Source organism: Microtus oregoni, unplaced genomic scaffold, assembly GCF_018167655.1.
Source record: "Microtus oregoni isolate MIOR12 unplaced genomic scaffold, Mior012 000020F_ref0000438, whole genome shotgun sequence".
Taxonomy (NCBI): domain Eukaryota; kingdom Metazoa; phylum Chordata; class Mammalia; order Rodentia; family Cricetidae; genus Microtus; species Microtus oregoni.
In genome coordinates this window covers 39,313,684-39,335,139 of record NW_024543079.1, presented here as the reverse complement: position 1 = coordinate 39,335,139, position 21,456 = coordinate 39,313,684, and the positions used below count along the sequence as shown (strand labels likewise).

General features: G+C 46.0%; 1 protein-coding gene across 1 annotated transcript in view; it reads left to right on the top strand.

The window, feature by feature from the left end:
• The window catches only part of Acoxl (acyl-CoA oxidase like), a 238,241-nt gene that overhangs the window by 95,418 nt on the left and 121,367 nt on the right, over positions 1-21,456 (top strand). The window contains exons 9-10 of the mRNA XM_041670171.1: positions 6,919-7,035; positions 14,009-14,162. Coding sequence (XP_041526105.1) covers positions 6,919-7,035; positions 14,009-14,162 — 271 coding nt within the window. The remainder of the gene's footprint in view (positions 1-6,918; positions 7,036-14,008; positions 14,163-21,456) is intronic.

The window sequence follows — 21,456 nt, the reverse complement described above, 5'->3', positions numbered from 1 at the left end:
GAGCCCAGGGGCTTGCTGGCTGTGCATCCTGAGCACAGCATCAGGCTCTAGCTAAGTGAGAGATCCTGCTCAAAACATCAGTGTGAGAGACCCTGCTTAAAACATAAGTGGGAAAGAATAGAGACAAACAGCTGATGTCAACCTCTTGCCTCCACATGCACACACACAGACACGTATACCCAGACATATGTGTGCTGCACACATGCACACACACAGACATGTATACCCAGACATATGTGTGTGCTGCACACATGCACATACACAGACACATATACCCAGACATACATGCGTGCTGCACACATGCACACACACAGACACGTATACCCAGACATATGTGTGCTGCACACATGCACACACACAGACACGTATACCCAGACATACATGCGTGCTGCACACATGCACACACACAGACACGTATACCCAGACATATGTATGCTGCACACATGCACACACACAGAACGTATACCCAGACATACATGTGTGCTGCACACATGCACACACACAGACACGTATACCCAGACATACATGCGTGCTGCACACATGCACACACACAGACACGTATACCCAGAGATATGTGTGCTGCACACATGCACACACACAGACACGTATACCCAGACGTATGTGTGCTGCACACATGCACACACTGCACACAAATTCTATCTCTCTCTCTGATTTGTACAAATAGTTGCATGCTAAGTTCTAAACCTAGGAGTGTCCCCCTAAGAGAGGAGAAACAGAAAGCATTGGGCTGGGGCTCTCTGACAGGTTGAGGTATCTCTGTAAAGTGATATGGGATGTGGGTGTCCCACTGAGGACACTCACCGGTTCCCTTGACTGTAGCCTGAAATTGAATTATTAATAAATCCCAGTGGCCATGGATATGTGTCTGAGGCCCAGCTTCATCTGCAGAGGTCAGCACCACGACACTGAACGAAGTGAGTTTTCCTCTCCTTCTTCCTGGCTGAGGAGATGCCTGTGAACTAGCTTGCACCCTTGGCTTGTACCCCGAGACTGAGGGTGAAGGACAGAGGCTCAGCCACGCAGGCTTTCCTCCTTCCAGGGTGACTGCATGTCATTCACAGCAGACTGAGGCAATGATGCTTCGGAGCAGGAAACATGGGAAGCAATTATCTTTTTAGTAGGTCACTGGCTTCCTTTGGGAGAAGAGACCAGAGGGAGAGCAGGGAAGGCAGGCAGCACGGTCCCCCCAAGAGGCTGCGCCTGCAGTAGCTGCCTTAGTGATTAATAGCTGTGTCACTTCCCGCGAATGTTGCTTTAAGCAGCCGTGTTCAAAATTGAGTAGGGATGAAATACAACAACCGAAAATAAATGTTTCCTCCATTCCTTAGTTGTTGCTGGAGTCCAGAAATAGCCTTTCAGATCTATATTCTAAAAAGCATCATTCTCAGCTCTCTCTGAGGCCTGGATGGATTTTCACGTGGCTATCATTGTGTATATCAGCACGGCTCTTAGTTTTATAAAGATCAGGAGAAAGCTAAGTGATTTGAGTTATTTTCCTTTGGAGGGAGTGCTGAAATAAGAATTGTGTTTACAGAGAAAAATATACCCTTTACATGTGTTTTTAACAAAAAAAATAGTAACCCAGTGGAAGAAAAGACAGGAAGAATATTGTATCCATATAGATCATATTTTGGAACAATAAAAATGTCTGGCAGGCAGTAATTGCTGGCCAGCTGCAGGGATTACAGCCCAGTGAGCTGTGTTCGGGGTAGTATGCCAAGATGCTGGCAACCAGGGAAGGAACCCTCAGTGTGCCCAACTGGGTCCTGACAGCATGAACAAGAGGGTGACTCAGAATGGCTGGGCAAGGTTGCCATGTGGGCCATACTTTCTACGGCCCGGAGACTCGATATTCCTTTTTATCTGCTGCTTCTCTTGCAGTTAGCCAACCAGCTTGGGGCTAATAGTGGCCGTCCTAGGACTAATCTCTGTTGGCATCTCTGAGCAGAAGAGTCATTAATCTTTAGTGCCACCTCTAAAACCAGGTAGAGTATCAGATAGGTAAAGAGTCAATAGAAACTCCCGTTCAGTGCTTTGGAGACTGTCAGCATCTGAGGAAAGGAGCGGGTGTGCCCCACTTTCTGTATATCCACTGGTTTCCTTCTGCTCTCCTATAAGAAAGCCAGGGTAGGGCTGTCGGTATTACAGGGATTGGCTCCTCTCTCCTGCTTTCTCAGTCTCATCAATTTCTATTCTGTCTACTGCTTCTACCATAGCTCTACTGTCAGAGTTACTTCTTTGTTCATAACAACCATAAATAAGTAAACATTTCAGGAAAGAATGGGGGTGGCAGGTGGGAAGCTGGAGTACAATTGCTGAGATGATGTGGTATCCAGTGTGCCCTCCTTTCTTTCTTTTCTGGAAGTCCCTGCTCCAGGCCAGGCTGGGGCACATGAAAATAAGCAGGTGTGAGCTATGAGGCAGATAGCAGAGACCGTAGACATGTAGGTTGTTCTAACTTCCAGATATGTGGAGGCCAACAGGTCAGGAAGATTGCCATCTTTAAGTGGCTCATTGTTCATAGTGCCCTAGAAAAAAGGGGGTGTCCACCCAGCAGAGCCTCATAGGGAACCAGCAGTGTCAATGAGGAGATGGAGGATGCCAAGGAAAGGATGGACCACACAGGCTAAGCAGGCTAAGCAGGTTAAGCAGACTAGGCCTGATACTAGCACTCTGATATCTTGAAACTCTCCTCAGTGGTCTGATACCTGGCCCTGGGTGTCACCTGGGGAGACTTGTACTGGGCATCAGTGTCCTACATTGTAATAGCCTTATACACGAGGTATTGGGGTTTCTGGATTTGCTAGCTTACATTTGGATGATGCAATCATGGGGACATCATTTGCTATCTTTAGGAATGAGCTCACCCTGGGAGGTGGGGCTCACAGTCCAGGATCAGCAAGGCTCTGGGAGGAGAAGCATCAGCAACCATCAGTTAGTGCAGACTGAAAGAGAGAGAGACTGGCATTGGAGGGAGGACTACAGAGGGAATACTTAGGACATTCTAAGGAGAAGCCACTCTGCTTTGATTGGTTTGGTTCTGTTCGGGTTTTTGAAGGAACGGATTAAAGAGAGGGAGAAAAATCAAAACAGTCTCAGTGTCAAGAGAGAACATGTGGCTGGTTCACCACAGATGAGTCCAGACAGTTGGGTTTGAGGCTGGTGGAGGCAGTGAGTCCTGCATGGACAGAAAGTACAAAGAATCATTAAAGGTTCAAGCAAGGCCCAAGTTAACTCCTAAATACCAGACAGGGGCATTTGGATTAGATTCCCAAGCATCTGGCTCCTATACTTTAAATGCCTGTGTGTGGCTATGTGTCAAAGAAGTAATCGTCAGGTTAGGAGGTGGTGATAAATTATTGTGGCCGAAGAAAAGAAACCCATCCATGAAGGGTGTGGTAGTTTGAATGAAAATGGCTCCCATAGGATCCTAGGGAGTGGCTCTATTGGATGTGTGGTTTTGCTGGAGTTGGTGTTTGAGGAAGTATGTCACTAGAGGCAGACTTGAGGTTTCAGAAGCTCAAGCCAGGCCCAGTGACTCACTCTCTTCCTGCTGTCTGCTAAGATGTAGAAGTCTGAGCTTCCTCCAGGACCATGTCTGGTGGCTATGCTTCCTGTCATAATGATAATGGACTAAACCTCTGAATGTAAGACAGCCCCAATTAAATGCTTTCTTTTATAAGAGTTTCCATGGTCGTGATGTCTCTTCACAACTATAGAAGACCGTCTAAGGCAATGGGGCTAGAAACCCAGTACCTCCTGAGCCATCAGTTAAACTCAGTGAGTGGATGGCACTCTGAAGGTTTGCAGGGCAGAGATAACTATGCCCTGAGCAAACAGTTTGGTGGCCCTAAAGCCCCGCACACCCCATCATGAGAGCAGACTCCACAGCTGTTGGATCATTCCATTTTACAAAGACTATCTAAAAATATATGCATATATCCTTGTAAAACCTCTCAAGTTTATGAAATCACCTAGAATCCTGCAGTAGATTGGCCGATCTCCCTGCCACATGAAGAGATATAGTCTGAGGCCTGCTGTGTGGACTCTTGGTGGTCTCTCTGGCCCGTGCCTATTACCATATTGAACTATAAGAGTCAAAGAGGAAGTGGGACCATCACAAATCACACCGGGAAACTGATTGTATTAGTTTTGTTTTCTTTTGCTGTGATCAAACACCCTCGGGAGAAAAAGCAACTGAAGGAAGAAAGGGTTTATTTTAGCTCCCGGTTTAAACATCAGTCGATCATGGTGGGGAAGGCTCAGCACTGGGAGCCATGGTGGGGAGGGCTTGGCACTGGGAGCCGTGATGGGGAGGGCTTGGCACTGGGAGCCATGGTGGGGAGGGCGTGACACAGGGGGCGTGAGGAAGCTGGTCACACTGTTTCTTGTAGTACAGAAGAAGGAAGTGATAAATACCTCTGCTAGCTTTCTCTGTCTTATGCAGTCTTGGAGCCCAGGCCATGGAATGGTGCTCATATTCAGGGTGGGTCTCCCACCTCAGTAACCCTAATCTAGAGAATCCCTCACAGGTTTGCCCAGAGTCTCGTCTCCTAGGTGACTCTAGATCCTGCCACGTTGTCAACAAGTTGGCAGCTGCTTACCCCCACACTGATCTAGCATCCAACAAACCTTCCTTGAGGTCTTGACCAGGCCACTCTGCCATGTTTGCCTGTGTTTCTTCATCTGAAAAACCCATTCATTCCATATTGTGTATCTGTTGTGTGCTGTGCCAAAGCAAAGACTTGCTTGAAGAAACAGAAACTTCGGTGGAACTCTATTTAAAATTGTACGGCTATCATGATTTTTCAGCAAATCAAGATCTAAAAGATGTTGTTATTGATCATTTCCTTTGCCATCTCTGTGTGAGTAGAGTACCCTGAAATGATATTTTGGAAATCCAAGATGAAATACTGGTGATTGACAGGGATGGAAGGCTGGGCCATCATAACTGGGTCTTCTCTGTGTTCTGGGCTATGAGCTCCATATCTGGGACTTGACCTTGAACATGGCAGGTGCCCAGAATCTAATATACTGGTGGCACAGCTGTCTCCCAGAGGAGTGGGCTGCATATGGCCATGTCTAGTGTGAAAATTGGGCTTTAATAATTGCAAATAAACCTACAGTAGAATTATAAAACAGAATTAAAACTCTAGAGAGTGGGGACAAATAGAACATTTTAAGTAACTGCATGAGACCATTTATGCTGCTATGACAAAAACACAATAGATGGGGTAAACTTAAACAATAAGCATCTATGTCTTGTGGTTCTGGGTCTTGTGGTTGGAATGCCAAGGTCCAAGAACCGGCAGATTCAGTGTCTGTGTAGTTTGTCTTCTGATCTGTCCTCTTGAGTGTCCTTACCTGACCTTCCTGCAACACACTGAGTTGAAGGAGGGTTTGCTGGGTAAATCAGATTAGCACCCCACCCTTATGACTTCATTTAACCTTAGTTACTTCCTAAAAGCCCTATCTCCAAATAGTCACTTGGGAATTAGGGCTTCAGTGTATGAATTTTGTGGGGACACAATTCAGTCCATAGCAATAACCTAACATTATGATGATACCCTTATTGAAAATGAAGTTTCTTTTTCTATTTTTGGACTCATCATGCTCCAGCTGGAACTGAGAGGTTACCCTGCATACTGCTCAACCTCTCATTTGAGACCGTGCCCTGCTGTGGTTGGGTGGAGATGGTGTGGGCGAAAGGGCATGGACCAAGGGCAGGGGATAATAGTGTTCCTGGGACAACCGTCTGGAGTGGTCAGACTGTGCCCAGGGATGTCTGCTCACTCTGCTTGTAGCGTTCTGGCCCAGTGTATGCCTGCGTTGGTTTGCCTTCTCCCCTCCCACATGTCTGACACAGACAAGTTGTGATTTGTAAATGCCTTATGCCAATGACTCTCAACCTTCCTGATGCTGCGATCCTTTAATACAGTTCCCCATGTTGTGGTGATCCCAACCATAAAATCAAGTTTGTTGCTACTTTAAAACTGTAACTTTGCTACTGTTACGAATCATAATATGGATATCTGATATGCAGATAACTGATGTGACCCTCAAAGGTGCAAAAATTAAAACTTTGAAAAATTTGCTTGTAAGTGCATGGGTATCCTTGGCTCAATAGTGTCTATAACATAGGTTTGCTTTGGATGTTTGATAACGTGTGTGTGTGTGTGTGTGTTTAAGCTGTTATTTTTTAAAAATAAAAACTAAGTTCATGGCTACTTCAAAGCAGAATATCATCAACCCGAGTCAGAGAGTATTGGCCGGCACCAGGGTTTGCCCATGGGCATTGCTACAGGGACAGTCCCAGGAAGTGCATTGAGGAAAGACATGAGATGCACCTGCCTCCAAGTGCCCTGCAGCCACTGTAACAAGACACAGGGGCTTCAGTTGAATACTATGCCACGCAGCACTGCAGGGGACTTAGGAGGGCTGAGAGTAATGATCTACCTGTGCATCTGACAGCCGCGCGGAGGCCACCACCACCCTCCTTGTTGAGAATGTCCATTTGAAATATGTTCTAGGCTACGGCTCCTGTCCTATTAATTATGTTACAAACCTAGTAAAGCTGAATAATTAATGATCGTGGGGCACTTGAAGCTCGGAAATGTCATGTAAATGTTAAGGAGTACAAATTACTCCATGTAGTAGATAGATCTGTTTTGCCTTCCACATATACCATGGTGGGAAGGTTCATTTCTAGGAAAACTAAAAAACTTGCTTGGGGTTTTCCTCGGACGGTTGGACTATCTTAACTTACTGCCTTAACCGCATTTTAGGAGATTTGGGTTTCTGTATCCTGCAGCGTTTGAAACATCACTGGCAGCTATGAAGATAAAGTTACCTACTTACTGCGTTTTGGTAAAAGTCATGTTTGTTCCTTTTCTCTAGCCGAAGGCAGTTTGGGCCCAAGGGCAAAGAAGAGGTGAGGATCATCGAGCACCAGATGCAGGCGCTCAGGCTGATGTCTCACCTGGCCACCGCACTGGCCCTGACCTTCACAAGCAGGTGAGCTGGCTCTGGGAGTGCTTCTCCCCCAGGAGAAACTGTAACAGATTTGAGCAGTTAAAATGTTTCCAACTTCTGGTAAAGTTTCTAAACGGAGGATAAAGCTCTGAAGACTTGATCAAGGCATGTGTGGTGAGCGTGTGTCGGGGAAGAGGCGGGTCGCTGAATGAAATAGCAGAAATGATGCTGTACTTGCACAAGCACGCTCCCCTTCACCGCAAGCTCTTACAAACTCTGCTTTAGATTGATTGATTTTATGTGTATGAGTGTTTTACCTAAATGTATGGATGTGCCCTGCACATGTACCTGGTACTACGTGTGTGACTGGTACCTGACAGGGACTAAGGAGGGCATCCCATACTGGAACTGGGGTTACAGATGTTCTGAACTGTCATGTGGATATGGAACCAAACCTGGGTCCCCCAAAAGAGCAGCAAGCTGCCCGGCTATCTCTCCAGTGGTCACCAAAGGCTTTAATAGATTGATGCCTTCAGATGCTCTGTCTCCCAGCAGCACTCGGGCAGGACCTGGGCTGTGTGTTCTGTGTCATTGTCACCCCTAACATCCTAAAGACAAGGAACTTGAAGGTTTGTCTAAGATGACAAGGACCCAGAAGGATGTGGACAGGGAAAAGAACATCAAACTTTACATCTTTCTCCTGTGTTCTTTTTTTTTTCTAGGATGCTAATTCTGTTTCTCAGTGGGTTTGCTGCAGAGGGTACCTTACAGCCTCTCACTTGTTGGAAAATTTACACACTGATGAGTGTGTTCTGGGTTTTATAGGACGATGGGCATCAGAGAAACTTTGCCCTGTCTTCTGTACTGCTGATCTGTGGGGTGCCACAGTCCTTAGGCCTGTGGAGGAGGGGGCCTTCTCATAACATGAGGCAGGGAATGGAAGTCCAGGACTCCAGAAAGTACCAAGGATGAATTCTGTGGCAGGCAAAACAGGCTACCTGAGAAAACAAGCTCACATCCAACATCTGATACTTAAAATTTTCTGAATTTTTTCTTCCCTTACTGGGGCATCCTGCTACTCTGTTGCTGTGATAAATTACTAACCAAAAGCAAACTGGGGGAGAAAGGGTCTCTTTGGCTCACACTTCTCTAGACAAATCCATCACTGAGGGGAGTCAGGGCAGCAGCTAGAGAGGGGCACTGCTGACTGGCTTGCTCCCCAAGGCTTGCTCAGCTGCCTTTCTCATACAAGCCTGGACCACCTGCCCAGGAGTGGCACCACCCACAGTGGGCTGGGCCCTCCCATATCAACCATCTTTCAAAAAAAAAAAATGGCCACAGACTTGCTTACAGGCCAGTTTGATGAAGGTGCTCCCTCTTCTCAGCTGACTCGATTTTACGTCATGTTGACAAAAACTAACACAGGATTAGGCTGCTGCATATGCTGGGCGCACGGGATTAGACCTTAGGCTGCTGCACACGCTAAGCTAGTGTTATACCACTAAACTACTAGCTCAGCTCTAGCTCTGAATAATTTTGAGACTCAGTTTGGATAGAGTAAAATGCTCAAATTGCCGTGTATCATTTAGTGAGTCTAAGCAAATATGAACAGCTGTGTAACAAACATCCCTACTGAGTATGAACCATTTTTATCACCCTGGGAAGCTTCCTGGATCCCTTGAAGTTGAACCGCATGTCAACACTGTAGCTGAAAAAACACACATTCTGATTTCTATTCCTGTTGCTTAGTTTTGTTTGCTCCAGCTGAGAGAGGCCCCTGTTCTAGCTTTGGGTTTCAAGGTGAGAAATGACAAGGGATTAATGTTAATTAATGCCAAATCACAGAGCCATTCTTGTGTGACGTGTGGTGCTGTATTGTTGAACACATCACCAATCCAATTGCTCCATGGCCTTCTAAATTCCTAACTATATATTGCCTGTTTGTCATGTGTATGAGGAGGTCAGAGGTCAACCTCAGAGGCCTCGCTCCCTTCAGCTTCTAAGAAAGTAGCCAGTCCAGTTCACTGTGGCGTGGCCAAAATTGTGCTGGCTTCTCCCCTCCTCCTCTTTTCATTTTCCTTCTCCATACAGGTTATCAGACTGTGGGATTTGAGTTCCAACTTTGATGGAGGTGTGCTGCTGCCAACTGGCCTCACATTTTAGGGACTGGGTACCTTGAGGCTTGATTGGTGAAATGCTCAGAGCTTTGGGTTCTCCTCAAACAGTGGGATGGGCCAGGTCTTTAGGTATCCAAGCCGGGTGTTAGTAAGCAGCAAAAACGCTCTGCAGCCCGGGTCAGCTGGCCCCGCCTGTCCCCCCGTGTCTTGTAATAAGTCTTGAGTGGTCAGAAAGGCACAACAGAGGTGAAGTGGCATGGGCTTTTCTGGGGTTACGTAACTCGATCCCACCATTTGCTATGTGTGTGGCTTGGAATTCTGTCTCAACTCCGCATACAAAATAGTAATAATAAAACCCGACTTAGGGGCCTTTTGTAAAGATCAAATGAGTGAGGATTTGGATGTGCTCAGAGGAAAATGCTGAATGCTCAATCATGTGGGTTGTTGTGGCCATTACCCGCAAGATTCCCCAAACATTGTCCTTTTTAATCTGAGCGTTCATGTTTATGTCAGCATTAGTCACGGCTATGGAGTCAACCTTATTGTACATGAACTGAGGGATGGAGAAAATGCAGTACGTAGTCCCCAGACCTCTGTTCTCCACCCTGCCAATCCCACCTCCTGACAGTCTGTTCTCCTTCCCCTGTCACCCCAGCTGACCTCTTCAGTCCTACACTCTTGCCATCCACCTCCAACCCGGACCTCTTCACAGACCTCACCAGCAGCCTCTTGCCTGTGACGAAGTCTGAGCGCTCACTGGTGGCTCTCCTCGCGTGGGCTGTACTGCTGGACTCCAAGCTCAGTCCCTGAGCTCTCGATCCTCCCATCGGGTCCCTCCTATAGGTGCACTCCATGTCCCTGCAGCACCTGTCCCTCACACTCTTGCTTTCCTGTACTCGGACAGTCACCTTCTTAGACAAAGCTCTTCCGAGTGACTCTGAGAATAAGGAGTGGCCTAGTCCACTATATCATCACACCAGCGTTCTTGGTTGAGGACTTGACTCCTGTGAGCATAGCAGTTGTGGGTCCATGGTTTGGCATCTTTCTATCTCACAGTGCCTGACTCTTCATAGGTTAATTCAACAAAGGAGTGAAATGACCTTGTTCAATGACATCTTATTTGACTGAGGAGATGGTTAGTTTTGCATTTAAACCATTCTGCTAGTGTGTGGAGCAGGGATTCCATGTTGTGAAATTGCTGGCCAGGGAAGCTGGTGACTGATAGCTCCCTTTGGAACCATCTAGAGAGATTTGCTGTAGAAAGAAAATCTCCTAGTTTTGAAAGAAACTAGCAACTTTTAAATAATGCTATTTGCAGTGCACCAGCTCAAAAGACTGTTGGGGTCTGCCTCTTATTTACTCCTGAACTGAATGGGCATCTCAAGCAGTCCAGGCTTGGCTCCAGACCAGGGGCGAAGGGAAGGGTGTAGAAATGCTAATATCTCTGTCTTTCAGCCGGATTCAGTCATTTAGAGAATTTTTTTCCACTCAGCACCTGTGAGGATAAATTTCAGATAAATACTAGTGCATATTCAAGTGTGTATAGTGTAGCAAGCCCTTAGGATGTAGTTGGCCACGTTGGCACTAGTTCTGTAGGCAGAGGTTGCTTGTTCGTTTTCCCACAGCCCAGACCCGAAATGATCACACAGAACTGTATTAAAACACTCCTTGGCCAATAGCTTAAGCATATTTCTAGCCAGCTCTTACATCTTAAATTAGCACATTTCTATTATTCTATACTTTACCACGAGGCTTGTAGCTTACTGGCAAGGTTCTGGCAGGCGGGCAGGTGTCTGGAGGCTATGTGGCATCTCCTCTGCTCCATTACTCTCCTCCCTACATCTCTGTTCTGATTTCCTGCCTGTCTTTACTCTGTTAAGGCATTGGCCGAAAGTAGCTTTTTTATTAACCAATGGCAATAAAGCATATTTACAGCATACAGAGTGGGAATCCCACATCAATGTATGGGCTCATTCAACATCTCAAGACAGCTCAACAGAGCAGAGGTGTGTGTGTGTTCAAATGCAGAGGCCAGAGGAGCACATTCTTCCATCTCCACTTTATTTACTTGAAACAAAGTCTCCCAGTGAATGGGAAGCTCGCTATTTGGGCTAGGCAGGCTGGCCCGCAAGCCCTGGGGACCTGCTTGCTTCTGCTATACCAGCCATTTCATTGCTACATGGCTACATACATGAGAGAAAAGAAGTCATGTGCCTCCTTTGAGATGTCCACACACATTTTCATAGTCATTTTGTCTGTAATGGTTCCAGACAGGAAGTAACTGAAATGCTCACTGACAAGCAAATACACAGCTGAAGTGTAGTCTCTGCACTACACAGAATGGAATAGTGGTTGGCAGGAGAAATTAACAGTGCCTGGCATGTGCTTGTAACAAGGATAAGTATCAAAATAACACTAATGGAAACAAGGAAGGCACAATTCATACTGTACAGTCTACTGTAAGTCTATAGTGAGTGGCAGAGAGCATGTCCTTGGTGACCTTGGGATGCGACTGGAGGGAGGGATAGACTGCAGAAGCATGTGGGGTAATTTTGGGGTGCTGTTGAAACTGTTTTGTGGACTGATCATCTCACAAGAATGTGTAGCCATCAAATCTGTATACTTTGAATGAATCCTAAATTATTCCTCAATAATGGTGATAAGGAAAAACTTTAAGTTAAAACTAATAATGAAAATTATGACGTGTAGAAAAGAAGCTATTCCTCTCTGCATAAGCTATATTTTCTATCCCTCCTTCTTCACTGATAAACATATTGGTGGCGCAATGGACAGTAAAATGACATGGAAATGCACTGTGTGGGCAAACATTCCTGCATTGCCTACACATGACACACATGAGGGAAGCAGATAGCTAGAATACATCACTGAAATAATGTAGTGTGTGCCAGTTAATGGACCCAGTTTAGCCTGTCTTCTGGGGACCCTGTGATGACAATGTGGAGGGGCCCAGCTCACAGTGGGTGGTGTCACCCCTTAGCATGTAGTCCAGTGTCATATAGGAAAGCTGGCTGACAGAAGCAGGAGAGAGCCAGTGTGCAGCTTCCTCCATGGTTTTTCTGCTCTGGGTTCCTGCTATGAATTCCTGCTCTGACTCACTTGGTGATAGACTGTTATCTGGAAGTGTGAGCCAAATAAACCCTTTCATCCCCAAATTACCTTTGGTCATGGTGTTTATCTCGCAAACCAGTATGTGTTTAAAAGTTAACTGTGGCTCTCTGGTTTCTCTTCAGAGCATATAAATATTTTTCCTTTTATAAGTTAATGATGGGATACAATGGGTGGAATTAAATAAGACAGGAATAGGGGGAATTGAACCAAAAATGTAGGAGTAAACAGCAAATAGTTTCAGAGTAAAAGTTTTAAACTCATTTTGTTGAGAGTTCCAAAATGGCTACCTAAACAAGACCCAAACAATGCTAACAGCAGTCAACATCCCGAAGCGGACAGGGGAAATATCACAGGATTCCACGTGAGCACTCTTCAGTGTACTAGTCTAGAAATTTCCAGTAAGATTTAGATCCTGACAAGACGGTTCCTCACTTAGCATGTTGGCCACCTTGACTTTAACGCTCTTATCTAGGACCTTTCCTGTGCCCTAGAGTTTGGCTGACTATAGAGTTTAGGAAAATATTTACACCAAACATTAGTTATGCGATAATATGTTCAACGAAACTGAACATGAGGCCACACTAAAGGTAGTCCAAGAAGAGAGAAAAGGAAGACCTGTCCCTCTTCAGCTATGACATTTGGAAATACAGAAAGAAAATAAGAACTGAGGAGGTGAAAGGGCATACAAGGGGCACCAAGAAACATGACATCATACAGAAGTCACAGCCACAGATGGCTGAAAAATAAAGGAAACCGGCAGAAGCATTTTGAAGAGGGATAAGCTTCTAGCTACTGCTGTAGCTATAGCGGTTCTTATCTCTGGGAGTCCATTCCAGTAGCCAGTGGATGCCTAGAGCCATGGATGATATCAAACTCTACACACTTAGAGTAGATTTATATAATTTATAAAATTAGGCAATGTAAGAAGCTAGCAATAATAACTAATAACAAAATAGTATAATTACAACTATGTATTGTGAATTTGCTCTGTGGATGTGATCCATCTCTCTTTCAAAATGTCTGATCTGAACAAAATGGGTCTCGTTGGCTTAAAATCAGGGAACTGGCAAGTCTGCCTTCCTTTGGAAGACTCTAAGGAACATTCATATCCTTGACCTTTTAAAAAACTTCTTGGGCCTGCCTCATGGCTTGTCTTGCCCTCTTCTTCCATCTGCAAAGTCAGCAGTTTCCTAGTGCTGTGTCACCTTGATTCTTCCCTCCTCTTCTCTGTCCCTTCCCTCTCATGCATACACTTGTGTTCCCATTGGCCTAGTTGTATCCCCTAGGACCCTAATTTAACTACACCTTGCCAGCCCCTCTTGTCATATGAGGTGGCACACGCACAGGTTCCAGAGGTAGGAACATGCCCTTCTTTGGGCCTGTTATTCTACTTACTATACAGTCTGTCACAGAATTTCCAGTAGAGAGGGATTTTAAAAAACAACAAATTCACAAGGTGTGCAAAACTTTTTGTATAGTAGGTAGAAGAAAATAATGTTGAACGTGACCCTATATGTAGACTGGGAGGAAGCAAGAGAAGCATGGACCAGAGGCAGAGGCCAGAATTACCAATGAGGCTTAGGAATTGACTGCAGAAAGGAATTTGGGCAGAAAGTGAAGGAGAACATTTACAGGGGGGAGAAGGATGTGATGCAGTGGTGGTTGCAAACTGAGAGGCAGTGAAGGGGATCTTGGGGCTCATGCATGCTTCTCCCACATGGCTTTGACACGCTGCTGTGCCCACCACACATCTCTACTTTGTCTCGCAGGCATGCAGCTTTTATCCTGGACGAAAACATCTTCCAGGGGAGGGAACTCATCAACAGTCGCTCGCTGCAGGCTCTGATGGCCGGCCTGAAAGCCTACAGTACCTGGGAGACCATCAGCTGCCTACAGGACTGTCGCGAGTGCACCGGAGGCATGGTGAGTCCCGAAGCTGAGCAGGCCTGTGGGCGCCACGGTCACCAGATCTGCAGGACTCTGCAGGGTACAGCATGTAGGGGGGAACAAAATGTGTCAGGCAAAATAAGTCTTTGAATCTAAAGGAAAGTGTCACTGTCCCCAGACTCTGGGAACTTAATATTAGCTGTGACCTGTGCTTGTCCTCTTGTATGGTGTGGCAAGAACTGGTGTGGACCACGTTGGTAAAATGCTTGGCATGCGGTGGCTGGCCATGAAGATCACTGGTGAATGTCACTGAACTTGAAGGTTGCGGTTGACAGGTTGGAAATGGGCACCAACACTGCAGATGCTCAAAGCTCTGCTCCATTAGTCCCATGGGGAGAACACAGGAACTGACTCCAAGAAGGAAGAATGGCGACTGCCGACACTGGAGGAGTACACTTGTGCCAGGTCCTCCAAGGTGGCCAGGGCAGTGGCTCGTTATGGCCTCCCTGAGGGACCTGACAAGTTAGAAGGCCGGTTCCCACCAGAAGCCAGGGGAGGTGGTTGTCCCTCCAGATAGGAGGATGACAGCAGCTGGGAACTGAACTGCGGGATTCTAGAGTGAGGCCAGGTGAGCAGGTGGCAGGTGAGATCTGTAGGGGTCCCTCAGGCAGGGGCTGCTCACAAGGTGGTGATCAGGACATAGATAGAATTCTACACTGGCTTAGACAGTGTCCTTCTGAGAGATGCCTGAACCCCAAGGTCTGCTCACCCTCCTGTGATTGTCTGGTCACCATCTAATCCCCCTCCCTTCCCCCGCCCCCTGCTCATTCTCTACCATGGTTTGAATGTGATTTTTGTTTCCACTAAAGCTCGTGCTGGACCTTGGCTCCCTGACGGATTGCTATGGAGTGACGGGCTGTTAGGAACACTTGGGATCATGAAGGTTCTCATGAGTAAATTTTTCTTGATAGATGGAATGATTAGTTCTTCTAGAAGATGGGAGGGAGGTACAGATGGAAGTTATGAGCTCCACATCACGGCTTGGTCTTTCTGGTTACTGACCTCCATTCTGAAGCTTTCTGGAGGAGATATCTCATAAAGACAAAACGTGCCTTCAATGACCAGAAAATTGCATGGAATTTAGGATATCTGTGTCAGGAACCAGAGTCAAAGACCAAATATTAGAACAAAGGGTGTTCCCAGCACTCTACTATTTGGGAAATCACAAAGGTTTTAGGAGACCTGTGCCATGATGTGGGGGTAGAGAACCAACATATACATGCCTTATTACACAGGAGCTCTGGGCCTGGACCAACTAAAATTCTATTTCTTATTGTATCAGAGGCATTGGCCCCCTCACACACAGACGAAGGTGGGGTGTGGTATAACTGAGGACACCAGATTAGTTGTGAGTCTGAATGAGGGGACAGAGGAGGGAAGAATTGATGAGATGAAGCTGGAATTAGGCTGGAGAAAAGGACCAATGGGTCCCGGGCATTGTTGTCTTTGGGAACTCTCCAGGGCACCACACACAGCACACTGTGTCCACAGAGGCAAAGCCTCAGCATGTGGCCTGGAATGCAGTGACCAGCAGTGTCCGCTGGTCTCTCTGGCTGCTCCTTTGTGGAGGAGAGCACTGGACAGTGAGAGCTGGGGACAAGCTCTTCATCAGCTCCCTCTAGCCTGAGGCTGGCAAGGGTGTGCAGCATGCAGAACGCACTAAAGACTAAGCAGTGGCCAACTGATAGACGAGTGGACAGACGGACTGATGGACAGAGGGGAGTAAGTAATGAAAAGAGAGAGTGGATGTCCTGTGTACCCGTTCTTCTCCAGAAACCTTGCCTCCTCCCGTCATTTTGTGCATTGTTATTATTTTACTTCAGATACTTAAACATTTTGGAGTGTGTGTTCATGGGGTGTGTGTATGCATGTGTGTGCACAGAGAGACAAGTGGTTGATACTGCTCTTTTTCTCAAACATTTTGGAGTGTGTGTTCATGGGGTGTGTGTGCATGTGTGTGCACAGAGAGACAAGCGGTTGATGCTGCTCTCTTTCTCAATCTCTACCCTCGCCTTTTGTTCACTAGTTAAATTTATGTCTGGACAGTGTTGTTTATGGCTGTGAGGCCTTGGCTGCTCACTCCCACCGTTGCTGTCCTTCATCTCCCTGCCTCGGCTCTTCATGCCTCCTCTTCCCCACAAGTCCCTTTCCTGCAGGTAGGTCTTTCTGTTTTGTGACCCACTGACCTTCACCAAGGCCACCTGTATAGTTATGATTGTAGAACTACCCTTTGGAATCTGGTGGGTCCACAACAGTTTCTCCTTCCCCAACATCCATCCATAGCCCATATTACCCCAAGGAAAGGTAGGGCCCTCTGGGTCCCTCTCCATCCATGGACAACTGTCGAAGAGTCCAGTTGTGTGTAGGCCCAGGGTAGGTGATTTCAGCTGCTGTGGGCTCATGAATTCTGTGCCACACTCAGAAAATAGTGAGTTTTTTTTTCAGCCCTTCTCTCTATCATTTGGTTCTTATAATCTTTTTAAACCACCTTTCCTGGATATTTCCTGAGTCTGAATAAATGATATAAATATCTTGTTTAGGACTGAGCTCATCAATCATGGCTAGAGCAACCATCAGTCTCTCTGTTCACTGCAAAGAGAAACTTCTCTGATGCAGGCTTAGAGTAGCATATATCTATGGGTATAAACATAAATATTTAGAAAGCAGTATTATGTGATGTCAAATTATGAAAGTAACAGTAGTGAGTCTTTCCCCCAACCCCAGGGCCTATGACATCCCGAGCCATAAGTTTTTGAACAGGTTTATAGTATACTGTACCAGGCATGAATTCTCTTCTGTGGCCTTAAATCTATTCAGGGCTCTGCCATTTACCCACCACAATAGCCATGACACTATTGTACCAGGGATTGCATTTTGCCTGGCAGGTTAGTATGATGGATTGAAGGATTCCCATCCGTGTAGGGCTGTTTGTCACTTTTCTCCTCTAGCATCTTGCATAGCTCCTCCCCGCAGGCAGCAGGCAGGCTAGTCAGCAGAAAGGGGACTTCTCTCCATCCTGCTACCAGGTGTGATAGCTGACTTAGCTAGACAGGCTGGCCAGCGAGCTCCGAGATTCATCTCTCCAGTGCTGAGATTAGAGGTGCCCACACAGCTCTCTGCATGGGGGCTGGGATTAGAGGTGCCCACACAGCTCTCTGCATGGGGGCTGGGGTTCTGGACTCGGCCTCTCAGGCTTGTCCTGCAGACACTTTACTGACTGGGGCATCGTTACTTTTTAGGGCGCAAACAGCAGTCCTGGGCTTTTTGGTTAGTCGGCCGCTCATTGTGGGGAATGACAAATCTGATGTCATGACTAGCATGAGAGCAGAAAACGTGAGGAGAGGAGGGAAAGTCATACAATGTGCCAGGATTTGAACCTATCTGGTATTGATCTTTGCCTCGTCCCTCACCCACGAGCAGTTCTTCTAACCTGTGGATGCCACCCCCCCGCCCCACCTTTCCTACTTGTCACCTAGTATGAATGTCACCTAGGGAGGGCAGCTTATTTCCTCAGTGAAGCCATTGTATCGCCACATGTGTTAGGTTACCTTCCCTAATAACAAGAGCAATACACACCCACTGTAGAAGTTTTTGAAAATACAGAAAAACACAGAGAAGAAAGTAAGTGTTCTCTCCACCTATGCTTCCAAGCTGTAACTGGTTTCTGAGCCTCATTATTTGTATGCACTGTGTGTGTTTAGGGTTTTATGTCCGCTCTTCTCGTCCATGAGTGGGCAGGGACGTTGCTTCTGATCTCACTTGTGTAGTAGTTTCCATGACTGGTATCATTCATGATGTAGGTGTAACACAATTCAACTAGCCAACCTTCAGGTATGTAAAAATTGTCATGATCATAAAAATATTCTAGCACCTAACTTTGGTGGTGATTTTTTTTGAAGGCAAAACATCCAATTTTTATTACTTTAGATACAACGGTTTGATTGTCTCAGTTCATCTGTGCTTCAACATAGTAGATTTTCAGTGACTTGTGATGGTTACAAAATGTCAGGCACATTTTGGGAGCATTGATATTTGTCATAATTAAAGCAATATTTCAAACATTAAATCAATAGCTATCAAAAAAGAAAGTGGTTATTTTAAACAATGTCAACTTCCTTATTCCAGACTCCTTTGAGAAAGGAGAAGAGGGGAGGGGCGGGGAGGGAAGGGAAGGGGAAGAAGAGAAAAGAGAGAGGATTAATCAGTTCTGTGGTGTATATGTGTCTCATTTACCACCTCAGATGGTGGTGGTGATTTTTGTGCATATTCTATGTCCTTGGGATCCTGTATTTAAACAAAACCAACACCGTGAACAAAGGGTGTGCTTATTTCTGCTCCCACCTGCAATCAAACACTGTGTGTCTAGATCAGTGGCTGATGGAGGAAGGTCATTGGTTAAATAAACTGCCTTGGCCCTGATAGGTTAAAACATAGGCGGGTGGAGTAAACAGAACAGAATGCTGGGAGGAAGAGGAAGTGAGCTCAGACTCGACAGCTCTGCTCTCTGGAGCAGAGATGCCATGCTCCCCTCTCCCGGGCAGACGCGATAGCTCTGCTCTCTGAGGCACACGTGATGAAGCTCCGACCCAGGATGGACATAGGCTAGAATCTTCCTGGTAAGCACACCTCGTGGTGCTACATAGATTATTAGAAATGGGTTAAGAGGCTGAAACTAATGGGCCAGGCAGTGTTTAAAAGAATACAGTTTATGTGTTGTTATTTCGGGGCATAAACTAGCTAGGAGCCGGGCAGTGGGAAGAGGCTCGCAGCTCCCACATCAAGTGGCTTTCAAGTTCTCTCGGACGTGACCCCAATTAAAATGTACACTTTTCATTAAAATCCAAAAATTACACACACACACACACACACACACACACACACACACGTAATGACACTGATTTTCCTATCCTGATGTGCTCTAGTAATTTCTTTTTGTTTTGAGAAGAGCAGGTCACCATGCATTCCCTTGACTCAGGACCTGCTGGTGCGTCACAGCTTGCCATGTGTAAAACACAGTCAACCTCACCCATCAACCCTAGACTCTTAGTCTAGGCAGGTGGGGCCTTGCCACAGGGTGTGACCCCTAAGCTACAATTTTGGGGGATACATAGTCTAGCCCTGGCAGTGGGATACCTTCTGTGACTAGACGGTTTCTACTTTTAACTGTTGGTATTTAAGATTTTGTTTTTTAAAGGTGAGGAAGAATGAACGCCCCTAATTATCTCCTAAGAACCAACATAATATAGTAACCATTTTTTTTCCTACCTGCCTGCCTGAGAGTTTCCCCATCTCAGTACAGCTGCTCTTGAATATCTCTGTGGGAGTCTTGAGTTCCTGAGACTCCTTTAGTCTACAAATGGATATTTCCAATAACACGCAATGGCTGACGTTAATATCATAACTACTCTGTGTTGGGAAATATGGAGAAGATCTTCGGCGGTTGTTTTTATAGTGGTTTGTCAGTTCTTGCCTTTGTGGGTGGGGGGGAGGCTACATCTTGGAAAAATAATATTTTGCTGCTTAAAGAATCTTCTCAGGTCTTAGAGATGTAGCTCAGAGATAGAACACTTGGCCTCCAATCACAAGGCCCTGAGTTCAAGCCCTAGGACTGCCAGACAAACCACACAGCAAGACTCTTCTCAATGATGTTGACAAATGCAAGATGCGAGAAGAAGGGAGACTCTCAAGTGAAGCCATTTCTAATTCTTTGCTTCCAGGCTCTCATTTCTCTGATGAGTTCTGCCCTTGTAGCATTGCTGGTCCTTTTTTGAGTGCAAAGCCCAGGATGCATGGCTTTCATACAAAGAAAGAAAATGTTTCCCTGGTCTATTATAAAGTGACCCTTGCCATTTGGAATTGTCATAGTTCAAGTTCATGTGAACACATCACACCTCATGACTAAGGATGACTAGGAGGTAGGGGTATACACTCTCTCTATTAGGCACTAACCCTAGGACACATACCCTTGTTTAGGGGTGGTGGGAAGCAGGTTCTGGGCTCTGTGTGTGGCATTGGGAGGCTTAGAGACTTTGACACCAGAATTATTAAGGAATTTCTAGCTGTGTTTGAGTAACAGGCAACAGATTTACCTTATGACCTAAATGGCAACAAAAGGCAAGCAATAAGACAGGGTAAGATGGTTCTGAAAATTTTCCTGCCTCGGAAAATTGTCTGTCAGTTACTCTAGGCATTAGCCAAAGTTGGTTGCTTCAACATTGCAAATGAGACTTTGAGTGATTGCCTAAGTAGCCAGTTGTCTCTGTCAGCTACTGTACATTTTTAGAAGCGCTTGATTGCACTTCCTGCCTTCTCAAGCAATATTATCTCCCTTCTCAGTCCTTCGGTGGGGTTGAAGATCAGATAGACAGAGTTACCTTCCTTGTATGATCTAGCCAAGCCATTTCTAATACAAAACTTAGACTTCTTAGGATAAAATGATTATTAAATCATTTAGCATATGCTCCTTGCTTGATATTGTTTATGCTGGCTGTAATTCTAATTTTTATACTTGGTATCTGTTCTTAGTGTATATAGTTTTGTATTGGGTTTGGAACTCTCTTATTTAGACAAAAGGGGGAGGTGATGGGGAACCTTCTTCAACCAATGGCCTTTAAGAGGCTGGACCATGTTGGGGCATGATTTAGAGTACCAAAAAGCTGTGGCCCTGCCCTGCTCAGCCTCTTCTTCCCGAGAGCCACACCTGGATGTTGGACCTCATTCTTATTTCCTCACTGTGATCCATGAATTCCCTTTTAATAAAGAAAAATCTTAAAACACTCTATCTGGAGTTATCCTGGGATTATTTGACTCATGTCCCCCCACCTTTGATGCATTTTGCATCACGTCTAGGCTGTACTTACAGAGAGGAAACCGAGGTAGCTTCCAGTGAACTCCGTGTTGAAGACATGGAGCTGAAGGCCCAAGGAGACCAAGTCATGTGAGCTCACAGGACCGATTAACAGACCCAGCGATAACTCACATCTACAGTGGCTTCCTGTAAGGAGTGGCCAGCACCTCTTAGTGCCTGCGTGTGTGTTACTAAAATTTATCCCCGGGTATGCACCCCATCTACCCCTCCTTCTAGGGAGCCAACCAGTGTAGGGTTCTACCACAGTTCGCCCTGGGGACCAGTGAATGTATTGGGATTACTCATAGGATACAAGTGCATGGTTACTAACAGGAGCATGACTAACTTCAAAACAGCTGAAGAGAAAAGTCTTCGCCCAGTATGGCTGACGGAGCCATAAATGAAGAGCCCCATCTATGTTTT